At 40.0% G+C, this 19120-nt stretch overlaps 1 protein-coding gene across 1 annotated transcript in view; it reads right to left on the minus strand.

Moving 5' to 3' along the window:
- The window catches only part of PDE6D (phosphodiesterase 6D), a 48959-nt gene extending 30074 nt beyond the window's left edge, over positions 1–18885 (minus strand). Inside the window, exon 1 of the mRNA XM_007184716.3 lies at positions 18624–18885. Coding sequence (XP_007184778.1) covers positions 18624–18673 — 50 coding nt within the window. The 5' untranslated portion in view covers positions 18674–18885. The remainder of the gene's footprint in view (positions 1–18623) is intronic.
- Between the last annotated feature and the right edge of the window lie 235 nt (positions 18886–19120).

Consider the following 19120-nt stretch of genomic DNA (forward strand, 5'->3'; position numbering starts at 1 on the left):
AGGAAAAGCTTAGTAGTAATTTCTCATGCCAAATCCACCTTCCACCCTAATGTTTTCTGAACAATTGCTTTAATAATAATAAAAAAATACAGAATTAGGCTATCAAATCTACTAAGGCCATCAATGAAATCCATCATTCATTTGCGTAGTACCTTAAAGTTCATAAATCACTTTTATACCTATTATCTCAGCTGACCCTCTTGAAGCAGGTATCACCCCCATTTTAAAGATGAAGAAACAGCCTCAGAGACATTAACAGGCACTTAAAGCCTCACAGCTAGTGAGAAGTATAGACAGATTAGAACCCAGGTCTTGCTCTACTAAGCCACCTTCTAAGTTTATAAAGAAATTGCTTTTTTGTATAGAATATTCCTTTAGTAATATTCCTTTAGTAAATACAATTTTTTTCTTGTTGAATTTTCTCTTACATATAGTGTTAGGAACTAATTTGAAATAGCAATTTGGTACATATTGAAACATAGTTTAATATGTAGTATAACATATATTCTACACTAATCTCAATCATATATTTCATTTTAAAAAACTAAAAAAACAATTACTCAGGGAGTTCCTTGGCGGTCCAGTGGTTAGGACTCAGTGCTTTCACTGCCTTGGCCCCGGGTTCAACCCTGGTTGGGGAACTAAGATCCTATAAGCCTCATGGCATGACCAAAAAAACCCCAAAAAACAATTACTCAGGGGGCTTCCCTGGTGGCGCAGTGGTTGGGAATCTCCCTGTTAATGCAGGGGTACACGGGTTCGAGCTCCCACATGCCGCGGAGCAACTGGGCCCGTGAGCCACAACTGCTGAGCCTGTGCGACTGGAGCCTGTGCTCCGCAATGAGAGAGGCTGCGATAGTGAGAGGCCCGCGCACCGCGATGAAGAGTGGCCCCCGCTCGCCGCAACTAGAGAGAGCACTCGCGCAGAAACGAAGACCTAACACAGCCAAAAATAAATAAATAAATCAATTAATTAAAAAGAAACTGGAAATAATCAGGAAATGAAACAAGTAGATTTAAAAAAAAAAAAAACAATTACTCAGGATGAACAAATTCTAAGCTGACTACCACAGTGTTTCTGACTAATAGCTAAGAAGTCAAAATAATGCTTTTGTGCAATAATTTTGCTAGGCATCCAAACATCAAACATGTACCTCATCCATTTAATTCATCTTATATACTAACATCAGTGGCCAGGGAAATATTCTTTTCTTAATTTGTGTTTTCATATCTTATTTAAGAGTTAAAGCACTATAATGACACGTAGTGCAGTATATGCACATCCTCCAAAACACAATACCATTCTGAACATAAATAAATGTGATCTAAAAATCGAATCCCCAAATTTTGATGTAATTTTAGATAGAAGTTTTCCCAATTATTTCCTCTTTATTTTCCCTCCAGAATGTCCAGAATAGTCATCTACTATACAGTTGTTAAACAGTTACTGGTGTTAAGTAATGATCAACTTACAATTGTTAAAAAAAAAAAAAAAAAAGTGAATCCACATTTGAATGACCAAAGGGTTTTGGATTATAACATGGCTGACGGGACATTTCATCTGCCTAACGTTTACTGAACATTTATGAGTGTTAGGCTCAGGGCTAGGATATACTATGATTAATAAGACATGACTCTGTACATGCGCTCTGGAGTTCTCCTCCAGGTAGGGAAAACTACCAGGTAAAAGAATAATTGCAATGCAATGTGAGAAGTACTATCTATAATGGAGGCTTGTACAAAGTATCATCTTTGGCTTGCTTGTGATCAGGTCTTGTGAGATAAGACAAGTATCAGTGTCTAAAACATGCCTCCAAAGCTGAATATCCACTCACTAACCTGTATCATCGTTCAATACCGTGCCATACCCAGGTGTCGCCTCTCTTCCTGATTTGCATAACCAGGCAAGATAGCCAAGGTCGATAGCACTACTGTCTCAGGTTAGGCACAAACTCAGATCAAACACTACTCAAAGGAACACACATCCCCTCATGACCTTAGTCAGTAGGTACAGCTCCTGAAGTCTTTAGATTGTGAAGTGCTGTGGAATCTTTCTCCTCAGAAGTACTGCTAAGTTTAAAAGCTCTGTTAGTCAGAACTACAAATCTGTGAATAAAACATTAAGCCTATTTCTCTGAAATTAAAAACTGTACATTTCTGAACCTTTTATATATAGATTCTGGTAGAGAAAAGGTTAAATGAAGTAAAAAGATGGCAAGCAGAACTTTTCTCCTGCAGAGTCAGCTACTGTGCATCTTTTAAAAGGTTCCCCAACTGCAGAATGTATCTCCTTTCTTCTGATTGTAAAGAGACCACTAGCAAAATTATTCCTTTCCCATACAGTGCAACTGGACAGGGCTAGGAATAGAACAGCCAAGAGGAATAGGCAGATCATTTTTTTTTTGAAGCTGGAGGACTGGTATTTATTCCCAAGTTCAGGAAAAAAGAGGTACTTGACTTTCTTTAATTACAACATAGCCTGGCCAACTATACACCACTGATGTTTTCAAGATGTTGCTCAAAGGATATTCCAGCTTTTCATATCAAAATGTACACATTAATGCAGAGGAAACTCAAACTGTAATAGATATTAGTTGTCTTGAAGCACAATTCCAACTAAACCAAAAACGATTTGAAGAGGAAGTTCAGAAATATAATGCCCTCCAATAGGACACACAGGTTGCGAGACAAACATCATTAAGGATTCCCTAGGGTACAGCATCTTCTGGGATGGTAAAGTCAAGTTCTATGTGTTAGGTTTAAGCGCTCAGAAAAATGCTGGTACTCAATTGACGACAGTTGCAAAAGCCTCTGGGAAGGACTGATCTGACCTCACTGCAGTTCTGACATCTCCATTTAAACATCTTCCCTTCTGTGGACAAGGAAAGCTTCCAAACACTAAAGGTTTCCAAGAGTTAAACAGTCAGTCTCTCAAAAGACTCTAGTCAGTATATAAACATATCTTTTAAGTAAAAATCCAGTCATCCTGGGTCAAGATTCACTTTAAACAATATAAAAGCCTATGTAAATGATATTTAATGGTATGAGAAAATATTTGTAATATACTGATGTGTGAAAAGGATAAACATTTTTTTAAAACGAGGAGGTTTACAAAATACATATAATGTGATCACATTTGTTAAAAAGTATATATACACATATGAGGATTTTTTACCAAAAGAATTCATGGCTATTATAGAAAGTCTGGAAAATAGAGGACAAAAAAACAATAGCTGTAATCCTATAAACCAGAGACTACCATTTAATATTTTAGTGTTTATATTTCCAATTTTTTCTATGTGTATATATATGTCCTCCCAATAAATGTAAATGTAAAAAACATAGTCTTTTACTTAGTCATTAGTTTTGCACTGATTTACATATAATGCCATTCTAGGAAACTAGGGCAAATTTTAAGATTCATGCACTAGAGTGGTTCTTAACCTTGGCTGTGTATTAGAATTGCCTGGGGAACGTTTAAAATTCCCAATGTCTGGACCACCCCCCAGACCAATTAAACTAGAATCTTTGAACATGGTACCTAGGCATCAGTATTTTTCAAAGTTCCCCAGGTGATTCCACTGAACAGCCAGGGTTGAGAACCACTACTTGACAGCTTTCCCCCTTTTGAGCAAAACATGATTTATAGCAGTGCTTTCTTAAACTTTCATGTGCATACAAATCATGTGGGGATCTTGTCAAAATATAGATTCTGGTTCAGTATAGGACCTGAGATTCTGCACTGGCTCAGGGACCATACTCTGAGTACCTGTAGGGTTCTGGGAAAGAAAACTCTTTCAAAGAATGGAAAGAAAAAATTATAGCCACTGAAGCCCATATTCTATGCCACCAGACAGGGAGGGGTAATCTACAGTGGATGAACAAAGAATTGATATGAGGAGAAAAAGATGTTTCTAGGAAATAAGATTTTAGGGGACTGCAAGAAAGTTTGGAATAACTACATTTTTCAGGGGAAACCAGTCGTTGGAGCTTATATAGTTTGTGTGCACAAAGGAGGGCAAGCAAGCTTAGAAGACAAGAGAGGTGGGCAGTGTGAGAAAAAAAAATCAAATGTGTAAAAACTTGTTATGGAAAAAATAAAATCTTTGGCTGCCGTGCTGGAAATGGATAGAGAAACACCACAAGAGGACCTGCAGAATATTTCATTGTCAAAAACATGTTTGGGAACCAGTACAGCTAATAAACTGAAGTTGGTGTAGATTAATAATCATCCTCCATCATCTCCCTCCTGGGACATAAGAGACCCCAGGAGCATAAGTCTCCCCTGGCAGTGCTTTAGGAACCAACAACAAAAAAGTGGACTATTTGCCCAAGTGCTTCTCTTTGTGTGCAGAAAGAACATGGGAAGCTCAAACATGGGGTCTCTTTGCAGCTTCTTGGCAATACTCTTCTTCGAATTTCTAAACTTCACTAGAGATATAACAAAAAGGGGGAGGGATTTTTTTTTTCCTGAGGGCTTTCCCATGGAAATTAGAAATGTTCAGCATATTTTTTAGAACGACAAAGTAAGTATTTAATATAAAAGTATTCATAAGTCACCATCAGACTGTTATTCCTTCAAAATAATTTCTAAAACCAATAAAATAGGAAAACTTTCACATAAAATTATCTGGGGCATTATATGAATCAGCTGGTACACTTTATCAGACATTATCAAATGGGCCATATCTGAGAAAACCTCTGTTTAAATAAACAGAAGAAACTAAAGGGGAAGACTTTACCAAGAAATGGAAGAATTCTGATGCCAGATGATTCATGTTACACATCTCTGGGATGTAAGAATCTTTGGCAGAATCATGCACAACCATAATAGTCCCACTGATCCTTATATTCAGCACTTATTTACTGTATAATGGTGATAGTTAACATGTGTTGAGTGCCAGATACTGGCTAAGTGCTTTATTCACATCTAAATTAATCCTCACAACCCTATGAAATAGGTATTATTATTATAGCCCTTGTATGGATGAGGTATCTGTGGTTTAGGGATGGCAAGTACCATGCTTAAAGGTCACAAAGCCAATAAGTCATAAAGTTGGTTTTTGAGTACCTGATTTCAACATCCATTCTCTTAACATTTATATGACATAAATAGGCCTCCTGCATGCCCAGTCTGTACCAGGGAGAAACTACTCAAGACTGGGGGACAGAAGAAGAGTAAGTCATGATCCCTAAGCCTGTGGTACAGGACAAGCAGTTCTTCCAGGACACGAGGCTAGAAAGGCACTTCAAACACTGCAGAATACAGGATGCCTTCTGGTGTGGAATGCCAACTCAGATAATGCTGTTAGTGTATTCCACAGGTCAGAACTCATTTACTTTTGGGGGTCCCTGATTCTTGATCTTTTACATATCCTTGATGGATAGATGACATATTTACAGAGGACAGGCTCTGTGCCTAGAGACACAATTTCTTTTAGCTTAGGCAAGCTTTCCAGAAATTACTGAACCACTCTAACTATATCAAATCAATAAAGCCACAACAATGTCCAGATAACAGATCTAGTACTAGTTGAAGGGTTGGTCTCTTCTACATTCAAATGGTAAGGGGTATTGCTGGACAATCCAGTCCAGTCAGGATTGGGGGAAAAGAAATCAGTTTCAGATTGAGGTTCTTGTCTCTCTTCTGAGTTTCTATAAAATCTCCAAAGGCTAAGGGAAACCCCACTGATTATAGTAGCCTAACAATGCTGTAAAGGTCAAATAATTCTTAATCTATGATTCATTACCAGTGCAGACAGATAAAGAAAGTCCTAACTATTGCCTTTCTCAGAGCTAGCTTCCTAGCAGTCTTGTTCAACTTGATAATTGCAGACACAAGGCCAGGGAAAAGGTGAATAATATTTCCAGCCTTATCTGGCATCTGGCTACATCAATCGCTTAAAGCTGGTCTTTCAAAGAAAGAGGAGGCAGGGTAAAAGAACTAATATCTGAGTACCCACATTCAATGCACATGCTAAGCACTGTCCTAAGAGCCCCTCTCTTTTCTATTTTTCAATCTTATCTCACTTAATAATGACACTCACATGAAACAGTACTGCTCTCAGAAGTTAAACACCTTTCTCAGGAACTCACAGCTAGTAAACATAGCTCGCATTCAGGCAGAGGCCTGTCCACACTACATACTCTTGGAAAGAAGTGGCTTCGGGCAGCTGCAAGGTGCTGGGTATCTTTGTGAGGACAGGCCTCCAGCGCTAGAAGAGCTGAGGAAACTGATGAGAGGATGAGAAAGGCAGGCAGATCCCCAAATATTCCACAGAAATTGCCCTTTTGCCTCTCCTAACAATGTTCTCTTGGGATATGGTTAGTCGAGAATAAGGACTATGTATTGAGTTATTGATGCTGTACAGTTGTCCCTCAGTATCTGCAGGGGGTTGGTTCTAGGACCCCTGTCATACTATAATCTGTGGATGCTCAAGACCCTTATTTATAAAATGGCATAGTATTTGCATGCAACCTATGCACATCCTCCCGCATACTTTAAATCATCTCTAGAATATTTATAATACCTAATACAATGTAAACGCTATGTAAATAGTTACTGGCATGGCAAATTCAAGTTTTGCTTTTTGGAACTTTCTGGAATTTTTTTTCCTGAATATTTTTGATATGCAGTTGAATCCTGGGATGTGGAACCCACGAATATGGAGGGCTGACTTTACTGATCCACAATGGAAACAAAACTCTGTTTATGATAATAAAACTTCCCTGTTATAAGTTGCATTCAATTAATTAAATATTTCAAATTAATGATCTCCTTGAAATGCAGCTATGTGTTCAAATACTAAAAAGTACACCTCTTGCTTTTCTATTCCCTGAATGATGCCATGAATTCCTTATTTGAAAGGGATTCAAGACCTTACAATTTGCTTTTAAGTACTGAAAATTTGCAGTGTTATAAGCAATCTGAAATTATCTTAATTGACATAGAAGGCTTATTTATTACAAAGTTTTTGATATAAAGACTTCTTATCCTATTCAGCTAATCTTCTGAGAAGATGCAAAAGGAAATGAGAAAATCTCAGGCAGGGAAAGCATTTGGCAGTATGGTCCACATTATAACACAGAGAAATACTTTCATTTAAAGAGCAGGGGTTAGTATTTGAAATCAATCCTTGCCAACTGCTTGTAGAACTGCTCCTAAAACCTAGTTCAGATAAGCAGGTTGACATTTTTTCTGCAAACATTCAGAGTAACTTTTATATTTTTTGGCAAGATCAAAACTAATATTTCTCATAAATTCACACAGGTGATTTACTAGTACATATTTGCCTCACTAGAGAGCCAAAGGAACAATGCTCAGAGAGTGATGACAAAAAGTTTGTTTTACATGGAGGGTAACATTACTACAGTACTCTTTACTTTCTCACTAAATCATTTCCCTTCAACTCTCCAAAGAGAGCTGCCACTATCATTTTTCCCTTCCTACTACTATAATCACGCTAACCTTCTCATCCACATATTTATTCCCCAAACATGCACTGAATTCTACTGTGTATCAGGCACAAGTTGTACTGGGGATTCTATAGATGTGTTACTCAAAATATGGTCCACAGACTGATGCTGGTTTGTGAAGGCATTGGTTACCAGTTTGCGACAAGTATTTATTTATTTTAAATTAAATGTTATTTTTTTTAACATCTTTATTGGAGTATAATTGCTTTACAATGGTGTGTTAGTTTCTGCTGTATAACAAAGTGAGTCAGCTATACGTATACATATATCCCCATATCCCCTCCCTCTTGCGTCTCCCTCCCACCCCTCTAGGTGGTCACAAAGCACCGAGCTGATCTCCCTGTGCTATGCGGCTGCTTCCCACTAGCTATCTATTTTACATTTGGTAGTGCATGTATGTGACAAGTATTTTAAAATTTTAGTAGCAATTTAGCAGAGTAATTTGAATGTTGATTCTAATAATAAAATTTTTGACTTTTATTTTCTATGTCATTTTTCTAATAATTCATTTTAGTTATTTTATAAAAATATCAGTCTGTAAAGGATTAGAAGTAAAAACCTGGTTTGTTACCAGTAATAGTTTAAGAAGCATTGTTCTAGACGACAGAAAGACCTCTGCTCTTGCTTGACATGGGCACGGTTAATCCTATGTGACTGTTCAAAAATAAAAAAATAAAAATATTTCCATCCTCAGACACACACATTTCTGAGGAACATATAAGTTCAGGCTTTGTAAATAGGTTTGGGAATACTGAGTTTTAAAAAAGGTTGTAAGTTAATAATAGGTTAAAAGAACAATGGAGAAGGGTGAGATAGGAAGGCAGGTCAAGTAGAAAGGACAATTTAATAAACAACAGGAAATCAACAGGCAACCAGGAGGGTAGCAGGTATAATGAACTGCTATAAGTCTGGAGTGAAGAAGTTAAGAGGGTAACTCAAGGCTTACTGGAGGAAGGAAGACACCGAGTCTAGTCTCTGCCTTCCTTTGTATTCTCCAGTCACCTCCTATCCTAGCTCCTAGGCACAGCCTATCCTCCAGCCATCCCTAATTGCTCTACTTCCCAAAGACAATATCTTCTTTTGCTTGAGTATTTAGCAGACCCATGCTCCGCTCCCTCCAGAATGGGCATCCCACCCTCCAGTACTCTCCTTAAGGACCCAGTGCTATTGTCAACCTCTCTGATTACGTTCCCTGATACACCCTGAGGCAAAGTTTTGATTCCTCCTCAGTGTACCTGCACACTTGTTTATACCTGCGTCACAGTACTTATCAGAACATACCGTGCATATAAGTCTGCAAGTCAAATTCCATTGGCACTATATTATTTATCCTTCTCTTCTCAGTGCTCAGCACATAATTGCCTCTCAAATACGTGTTAAACCACACTGAGCATCAGAGAGCAAGTCAGAGGGGTTGATTAGAATTCTCATTCAGGCTGAGCAACCAGAAATCAAGGCTCACTGAAGACTGTCTAGAAGCCAAACAAGGAGAGCTGCTCATTCAGGGTTCAGCAGGCTATGGAAAGGCCAGATTAGAGTTGGAGCTCAGTGAAAACCAAAAAGCAACAAACCAAAAAAACCCCATTCTCCTTAAGGAGAACAGTTAAGTCAGGAAGCTAAATTGCAGGTAAAAACACATTCGAGTTTAAAAGCCCATTCTGAAGTTGGATTCACGACTTGGCAGGGGACCTGTAAATTATACATGGGCATGTGGCTCATTACCTGTAGTCTGAGGAGTTTCAAGGTAGTTAGAATTTTCAGGCAGAATGGCTGACTAAGCACAAATGACATATGCTAATGTCTACTATGGCAGACCTGAGTAATAGGAGGCAAAGCTCCAATACCAAGGTCACAGGCATGAAGAAAAACTTCCCCCTCATTCCTCTGGGGTGGAAGCAGCTGCAATGACCAGCAGTAAACAAAGGGAGTTTCTGTTTAGTGGTATCCCCAACATTTTCATCATAGGAATGTCTTTCTTGGCTCTGCTTACCTAGTTTTTGGTTGTGTTTTTTTCTTTTTGTTCTTGTTCTCTGTCCTTTAACACTCTGCCTTTATGATCTCTCCCCTCTCAAACTCTCTCCTCCTTGTTCGCTCTCTGAACTCACTTCCTTCTCCTACTCCCACTTTCATTAATTCTTAAATATCAAAGCCCTCCTCTTAGGCTCCTCCTGCAGTAGCATTGGTTATACAGAGCATCCTATTTTTTAGTATATTTTAAGAACCAGTTCTAATTGATGGGCATTTAAACATCTTTCTTTGACCAATAAGTTCCCAGTGATTTTTCCCTGTGGTATTTTTCCTATTTATGGGGACAAGGTGAGAAAATATAAATGGATCCCTGAGAAACCTGGTTTCAGTATCCTTGAAACATAATATGCAGCACTGTAATCAGTGGTGATATGCCTGTGAAATAATACTCTGGCCCTGGCAGAGGTACTATGCTTGGAAAGCATACAATCAAAATTCAAACTGGTCTGGGAAACAGTGGAGGCAAGAAATTTAGTAATGAGAAAAAGATCGCTATTTGAAACATAACACAGTCTCCTCACTAGCAAAGTCAAACAATGAAACAAACCTTTCTTTTTCTAGTAGGTCTATTATTCTACTGATATATGTGCAGTTATGTGCCTGAAACTGCTCAGAAACAAACTAGAATAGACATAACCAAAGAGATTCATAGAGACTCCCTTTGCATTTTTATTTGCTTCCCAGAACCTCCTGATCGAAGAAGAGATAATAGAAGGCACTTTCCTAAGGTGCATTCCCAAAAGGATCAGCAACTGTTTCTTATACATTATTCAGATGAATGGGGATATTACCTTAAATCCTATCGAAATCCACATTTGGAGATTCTGAATTTTACCTAGCTTTAAAAATGCTACAGTATTGAGAAATCAACTTCCTCAAATTACAACCATCTTTAAAAAAAAAAAGCAAAGCCAAAGATGATTTTGGTTTTCAAATGGGACATATGTGTCTTGTAGGGGGCTTATTTTGCTATCACTCCAACAGCCATAATTACTTCCCAGAATTGTGAAGAAGGTTTCAAATGTCTAATCTGGAGTAAAAAAAGGATCACTAAGACTCTGCCTTTATCAACACCCCGAAACCTGAAACTTACAAATTTGCAAAATAGAAAGCAACCCTGAACTTCAAAACAAAGATAAATAATTTTAACAATGTAATAGTAAGCATAATACATCTATAGAGCTATAGTTTTTAAAGTTAGTTGGCATATATTATTCCAAATTTCATAACACCTCTGTAAGGCAGACAGAGCAAGCATCTTTGTTTTACAGGTGTTAAGCAACTTGCACAAAGCTGGATAAGCTTAAATAAGTGACTTCCATCCTTTAGTAAAATCTCTCTACCTACTCAAGCTACTCCCCTAATCTCTGCTTTCTCAAGTCACCAGATTTCTTGGAAGAGTAATCTATTCTTGCTGAATTTATTTCCTCATCTAGTATCCATTTTTTAATCTTGGCAAATGATAGTTAATTTGTTTCCCCAAATAGCTACTATTCTCAAAATCTGCTATTCTCAAAAAGTTCACCAGTGACCTACAAAGTATTATGGGACTTTCAGTAGTCTCAAATATTCAATGAGTGAATGAAATTTCCAGCAATTTCAAGGACTTGTTTTTGATCCTCATTCTTCCTCATTCTTGACCCCAACTCCCCTCTGAAACCCTCTCTTCCCTCATTTTTTTTTTTTTTTTACATTTATTTATTTATTTATTTATTTATTTTTGGCTGTGTTGGTCCTTCGTTTCTGTGCGAGGGCTTTCTCCAGTTGTGGCGAGTGGGGGCCACTCTTCATCGTGGTGCGCGGGCCTCTCACTGTCGCGGCCTCTCGTTGTGGAGCACGGTTCCAGACGCACAGGCTCAGTAGTTGTGGCGCGCGGGCTTAGTTGCTCCGTGGCATGTGGGATCTTCCCGGACCAGGGCTCGAACCCGTGTCCCCTGCATCGGCAGGCAGACTCTGAACCACTGCGCCACCAGGGAAGCCCTCTCTTTCATGCCATCACTTTCCTTCCTCTCTTACTCCCCAGTATCTTTATTTTTACTTATGTATGTATGTATGTATGTATTTATGTTTGGCTGCGTTGGGTCTTCGTTGCTGCGTGCCGGCTTTCTCTAGTTGTGGCGAGCGGGGGCTACTCTTCGTTGCGGTGCGCAGGCTTCTCATTGCGGTGGCTTCTCTTGTTGTGGAGCATGGGCTCTAGGCGTGCAGGCTTCAGTAGTTGTGGCACACGGGCTCAGCAGTTGTGGCTCGCGGGCTCTAGAGCGCAGGCTCAGTAGTTGTGGCGCACGGGCTTAGTTGCTCCGCAGCATGTGGGATCTTCCCGGACCAGGGATCAAACCCATGTCCCCTGCATTGGCAAGTGGATTATTGACCGCTGTGCCACCAGGGAAGTCCCTAGAACAGTTTTTTTAACTTTAGAACACTCATATCCTTTGCCCAACTCATCTTCAGGTTAATCCTCCTCAGTTCTCCAGTTATTGTACTGACATGTTTCAAGTGCCTCTCCTCTGGACCAGCTCCACTTTGCTGTACCCCTCTCCACCCACTGCAGCCTAAGCAAATTCCTCTATAAACAGCGTGCTTATTTAGTCCAATCCACTGAGATCTTTATGGATATTGGACTATAAGGAAATATATTTGCTTTTCCTCTCAGCTTCAAAATTATCAGCAGATCAAAAGCAAAAGAAGAATGTTGCTCCTAAAATCTTGATAATTTCAGTTTTAAGCATTTAAGCAATGGTTGGAACAGTCAGATTACTAGACAAGATGGCCTTGCCTTTACAATATCTTCCTATGATGCTAAAGCTCAGGAATAGGGACAGGTCCATACTTTAAGAAGTCAAGGCCTCCTCTAACATGGGGATTTGTGTATGCAGAGTGCTGACAAGTGAAGCCTGTGAGGCAAAAGTGAGGTCAAGTCTAATAAGAACCTAGAGCTGGCAAACCTCAGCCCTACTGACAGTCCTTTATGAAATACAGTGATGATACAACCAGAATTTTCCATGAGAGTCTTACCATATTCTGTTTCATTTTTCCAGAGGTTAATATAATATTTCCCTAGAAACACAATCCTGGAAAGAAATTTAGAAGGTCTAAAGAAGACTATAAGTATCTAATTATATTCCAAATTCCTCCCCCAAATGCAAAAGCAGCAATTCCTGTTTAAAAATCCTAAATAACAAAATCAATAGGACGTTACAGTCATTTAATCCATTCAGGATAACGATAACAACTTCTCGGAGCCCATGCAGGAGGATTCTGGAGAACAAACTACTGATCACAATCTACATGAAGTCTATTACTAGACAATCTGTGATCAACACAATCTGTGTATTTATTGGCTATATGGGTGGTATGTTTTGGTTGCTTTCCCAAAATTTGGGTTGATAAGATAAAAACTATATTTTAGGAATTATAAACCCCAGACTCATTCTTAACACTTGGCCAAGGCACCTCTTAGGCAATACTGACATTCAAGAAAAGTTCAACAGTCTACTATTCTTAACAAGGAAATCTAAGTGAATAGAAGATGTAAAGCCAACTATTTTTGACTGGAGGTAAAGTTAAAGATCAAGGTGCTGTGAGAAAGAGAATGTGGGAGATCCAGGAGCAAACTATGGAGAGGAAATGCAAGAACACAAGTGAAAGGTGCTTTCAGAAACCTTCTGAGCCAAACTGGTTCTTTTTTTGCTCACCTGCCATAAACTGGAATGTGATTAGTTGCTAGAAAACAAGATAAACACTAGGTACACATCAATGCTTCTCAATTGAATCATTTCTTCAGAGGCAAAACAGATATTACAGTTGCTCAGTTAGAAAGAGAATAATAGCATGAAGTCATTGGCTATACCTCAGAAAAATAAGTGGTTTTACAGAAATATTAATGCTATTATTATCGTTAATAATATTATTAATAAAAAAATAATACAGCAGTTAACATTTATTACTGTGTGCGAGGCACTGTACTAAGCATTTTATATGCAGTCTCATTTAATCCTCATATCAACCCTCTAAAGAAATGAAATGGATAGCGAGGTTCAGAGTTTGAGTGCTCTGCCTTGGATCACAGCGGTGGGGGTAATAAAGTCTGAACCTAGAGTCCACTGATGACTGCTCTGTGCTTTACTGCACTTACACGTAAACTTTTGATAGATATCAATTACTTTCCATAAAGGTCTCTCTCTCTCTCTCTCTCTCTCTCTCACACACACCCACACACACACACACACACAGAGCAAATGAAGCATCCCTTTTCCGCAATAGTTGCCAACACTGAATATTATCAGTCTTTTAAATTTTTGTCAGTTAATTGGGAAAAAAGGGATAGTCTGTTGTTTTAATAGGGTTGAACATCTCTGAATTTATTCATTGGTCATTTGCATCTTTCTTCTGTGAACTATTTGTTCATATCCTTTGCCCATTCTGAGTTAAATATTTACCTTATTGATTTGCAGGCAGTCATTTATATTCTGGATATTATATTAATATCTGGAGTATAAGTAAAGAAAGAAATGGAGACAATTAGCTAATCTTTAAAAAAATTAAATCTGCTTCATACCTTATACCCAAGCAAATTCCAGATGGATCAAAAATAATGAAATCATAAAAGCATAATCCTTTCTTATGGCAATGTGTCAGTTTCTTGGTATTAATAAAATTATGGATTTATGTTGAGGAAAAAGTAATCTGAACAGGCTGAACAGGGCATTACAGCCTATACTAAAAAACTAGTATAAGAAGACTTTCAGGGGCTTCCCTGGTGGCGCAGTGGTTGAGAATCTGCCTGCCAATGCAAGGGACACGGGTTCGAGCCCTGGTCTGGGAGGATCCCACATGCCGCGGAGCAACTGGGCCCGTGAGCCACAACTACTGAGCCTGCGTGTCTGGAGCTTGTGCTCCGCAACGGGAGAGTCCGCGATAGTGAGAGGCCCGCGCACCGCGATGAAGAGTGGGCCCCGCTCGCCGCAACTAGAGAAAGCCCTCGCACAGAAACGAAGACCCAACACACCCAAAAAAAAAATCAATCAATCAATAAATTTATATAAAAAAAAAGAAGACTTTCAGTGACAAATCTATGTCACTGAAAGCAACTGAAAGCAACTATCTTCGAAAATTATGAACGTGGTAAATTTATTAAGTTAAAAAGTTTCAAAATAATACTTATGATTCCATTTTAATAAAAGGAAACACATTAAACATTAGCTACATTAGAAGGCTATATTGAAATATTAACAAAGGTCATTTCTAGGTAGCTGGAGTTTGTAAAAGAAAAATTCAATACTATTTTAAAAAATGCATTGCTTTTGAAGATATCCCTTCTAAACAGACACAAAGATGGTTAGACTTCTGGAAAGAAGGGTCTGTGACTCTTCATTTTTATGTCCTTTAAGCGCACAGTGCCTGTTCAGCAGTCTCCCAAAAGACCTTTGTTGAATGAATGAAATGGGGAATGCAGGATTTACAAACAAAATCTCCGTATCAGCTACTTAAAATACTCAAATTCAAAACCTTGCAGGAGAATCATATTTGTTCCCCAAGTAATATTTCATTCACAACTTTAGTTTATAACTACAAAATGTTATGTTTTTAACAAACAAGAAAGAAATGTAAGACTCAATGTGTATGCGCTAAAAGCAGAGGGGTGGAGATGATGTGAAAAAGAAGTCTTGGGAATTCCCTGGCGGTCCAGTGGTTAGGGCTCTGAACTTCCACTGAAGGGGGCACAGGTTTGATCCCTGGTCAGGGAACTGAGGTCCCACAAGCCCATGTGGCCAAAAAAAAAATTTTTTTTTAAATATTTTATTTTTGAAAAGACTTATGACAAATACAAAAGTTTATGTTGAATTCTCTCAGACACAAAGACTATCCCTGATTTATGAAGTATGTTATTCATACTTACTGAGTATCTATTATGGGCATATGGGTAAGCTTCTATTTGTATAAAAAGGGCATGAATATTTACAAGGAACTTATAATATGACTTCAAACACATAACTCTGTTCATGACATATCAATCCTATTGTAAACTGTACTAAATCATACTATAAAACTATAATAATTGAACTAATGCATACAGGAAAGGAATGGGAATTGATAAATAGATCTATGAAACAGAAATATTCCAAAAATAAACCCATGTCTTATGGAGACTTAGTATATGACAAAGATAGCTTTCAAACCAGAGGGGAAAGGATGGCCTAACTACTTAGTAAACAGTAGTGGGCAACTGGCTATCCAAATAGGAAGGAAGTTAGATTTCTACGACATACCATCTGTGTAAATACATTTCAGATGGATTAAAGAGCTAAACATTACAAAGAGAAAAAACATAGGCTATTTAATTAACCTGAAGATAAGGAAGGTCTTCTTAAACGAGACACAAAATTCAGAAGCCACATGAATAATACTGATGAATTTGAAGTGATAATTTAAAATTTCTGTTCAACAAAAAACAGACAGGCAATACATTGAGAGAAAACATTTGCAACATACAATACAGGCAAAGGATTGATACTACAAGAAAGAACACCTATAGGGCAGTAAGAAAAATAAACAATTCAATACCAACAAGCAATTCACGAAGAAAAAGAAATGGCCAAACAGAAGATTCCGTGACTTCTCTACTAACAACAACAACCATAATAGCTAATACATAATGCTTACTAGGCATCAGGAGCTTGGCTACGTGCTTTAGATATCAACTCATTTAATCCTCCCAACAACCCTAGGAGATAAGGTATTATTTTTATCCCTTTTTACAGCGGAGGAAATTGTGGCAGCAGTTAAAGAAGCTGCTCACGGACACACAACCAGGAGTGCAGGGCTAGAATTCCAATGCAGACAGTATAGCTCTACAGGCCAGTATAGCACTGAACCACTATCCTATATGACCTCTCCAGGGACCTAGGCATCAGGGAAATACAAATTAAAACAAGATGTCATCTGTTGTTCAAACTGACAAAAATAAAAAAGACCAACATAGTCAATGTGGCAAATGAGTATTATCAACATTGTTGGTAGAATAAAATGGTGATTTCTTTTTGTAGTAAAAATTCTTCAGAAACAGATGCTCTGAAAGTTCAGAAAAACAATTTATGCAATAAAAGGTGGACAATAGTCAGGTAGTTTCTTACTAAAACGTTAATTTTATTTTCTCCTGAAGGTAGTAACAAATCCTAGAACTCCTTTCCTTTTCTCTCTTAATTCTCAGATGCCAATAAAGGCCACCAGAGGATGAGCATTCCTTTGCTCCCATGCTAACTGTTTTTTGGTGGCTGCTTCCCTTGTGATTTAATCAGCCCAGGTCAAATTTTCCCTGAAAACCTGTTTCTTGATGCACTAAATGACACAGATTCTGCTTTCTATTCTTTTCCATATTTGTCCCTTAGCCTCTTTCTCAAGAGCCAGAGGTTCTCTTGAACAAGGTTCAAGAGCCAAGACTGAAGGTGAGAAGCTCAAACTTTCCCTTTTTGGGGTGTTCAAAAGCCATTAAAAAGACTCTTTCAGCAACAATGTTAACTCCAGACAAAAACATGGCTTGTGAAATCTCTCAATTCTCCATAGTCTCCGGTTTACTGTTTACAGCATAAACGTTCAGTAATAATATAAATTACTTAAGGGAAAAATAAAATCCATGTCATAGCTTTTCTAATACTTCAGCCATGCCTATCTACTTATAGGCACTATTATGAAGAGAAACAGGGGAAGGTACATGGAGCTATAAAAGAGGCTGTTACTAAACATCACTGCATAAAAGTACTGAAAGTTCATCATGAATGGCAGTACGTAAAGGCCTTTTTTAAAGGCCTTCCCTTAAAAAAAAAAAAGCACAGCAGGTCGGCTTCCATTTGAAAAATTTCATTTGTACATCCAAAACTTCCTGTAACTTTTTTGCTGTTGTGTTCTAAAACTTACTACCAACTTGGTTTCTGATTATGACAAAGCAATTAAAATTTGCAGGGGTGAAATGGACACTGTGGAAACACACTGGCAGCTCAGAGAACGGTGCTTGACGAAACCTCCAGGAGAGGAGCCCTACATCGTCACTGAGAGACGAATTTAAGAGTGTTCCATATTGTAGCCATAGGATGTAAGAAGAGATTAAGGTCAGCAGGAAAATGTAAGACTGGAATGGACGAGATTGCGTTTTTTCATCTGCATCATATGGTCACAGATTAACATTCCATTAAAACACAAAGCTTCACTACGGGAAGGGGAGAAGGTTGCACCCGCGGCACCACCACAGGCCTGAGGCAATGATTTCTATATCCTGCTAAATGCTACCGTGTCCCCAACGTCATCAAATAATTGCTGGACAGCTCCACCATGTCTACGCGTTAACCACACAAAATCGAGGGAGCAGACACCTTTGCCAGGAGTCCCAGTGCAAAACCATAACTCCTCAAGGCTTCGCACGCACAAATTTAGGGTTCTCATTTCGCTGGAAAGAAAACTGAGGAGCTGAGGGGGAAGCAGCGACCGTCCCGTGCCTCCAAGGGCCAAGACAGAGTTAAGATGAGGTCCACCTCGGAATTCTCAGTCCCCACCTTCCTCCGCTCCAACCCTGGAAAGAGCCACAAGTGAGCAAGAGAAGTTGTGGAAACAAGACGGGGGGTGGGGGGGGGGAGGGAGGAGGGGAGAGCCCGAGAGAGTTCAACACCAGCGTCTGCATTTGTCCCACACAAGGTCACTCGCTCCAAGTCACTTTTCCCTGCTGCCCTGGTGGGCTTCCCGCCAAAGAGGCAGCTAGGCTTCGAGGCCAGCCCACCGCGCCCCCTCGGCCCTCCCCTGCGGGCCGCAACCCCTTCCCGGCCTCTCTTCTCGGACCCAAGCGCGCCTCCCGACACCTGTTTCCGACGCCCGGCCCCTCTCTCAGCCCAATTCCGCGGCTCCTCAGCCTCTACCCACGGGGCTCCCATCAACGTCCCCTCCCTCTCTCCGGACGCCCCTTTCCCCGCCTCCCGCGCCGGGTCCCGCCGGCGGCCTGGGACGGCGTTCCTTTTTTCCCTTCCCGCCGCCCTCTCCTGGGGTGCCCACCTGGCGCGGCCTGCCCCCGGCCCGTCTCCTCAGCGAGCGGCCGCCTCCCAAGTCCTCCAGGCCCAGCCCCGCTCCCGGGAGGATACAGTTTGAAGCCCCTCAGGATCTCCCTGGCCCGCTCGTCCTTGGTTGACATGATGCGGCGGCCGCCGCCTGCGGCTCTCCCACGCTGGCCTGCCGGAGCCTCGTAGACTGTGCCCAGGAGCCGAGGACTGAGCCGCAGCCCAGCCTGCAGACCTCGGGCGAGCAGCGGCAGCGGCCAGACCTGGACCGGCCTCTTTTCCCTCAGCTCCCGCTCCTGATCCCTTCTTCTTCCCTCTAGCCTCGGAGCGCCCGCTCTGAAGCCAATGTAAAGCCCGCCTCGGCGATTGGCATCTTGATCAACCAATAGAAATACTCAGCGTCTTCGCAGGGGGACGGAGAGCGTCAATGGGAAGGGCCCTCCCCGGGAAGTCCCGTAGGACAAAATTTTCATTTGGTGTTGTTGCCTAGAGTTTGCCCCAGCGGGGGCTTGGCTTCAGATCTGCAGAGGCTCGCTTCGATCCCGCTCCTGTCGCTGGGCACAGTAGGGCTCTGAGATAAC

The sequence above is a fragment of the Balaenoptera acutorostrata genome, chromosome 8 (assembly GCF_949987535.1).
Source record: "Balaenoptera acutorostrata chromosome 8, mBalAcu1.1, whole genome shotgun sequence".
NCBI lineage: Eukaryota > Metazoa > Chordata > Mammalia > Artiodactyla > Balaenopteridae > Balaenoptera > Balaenoptera acutorostrata.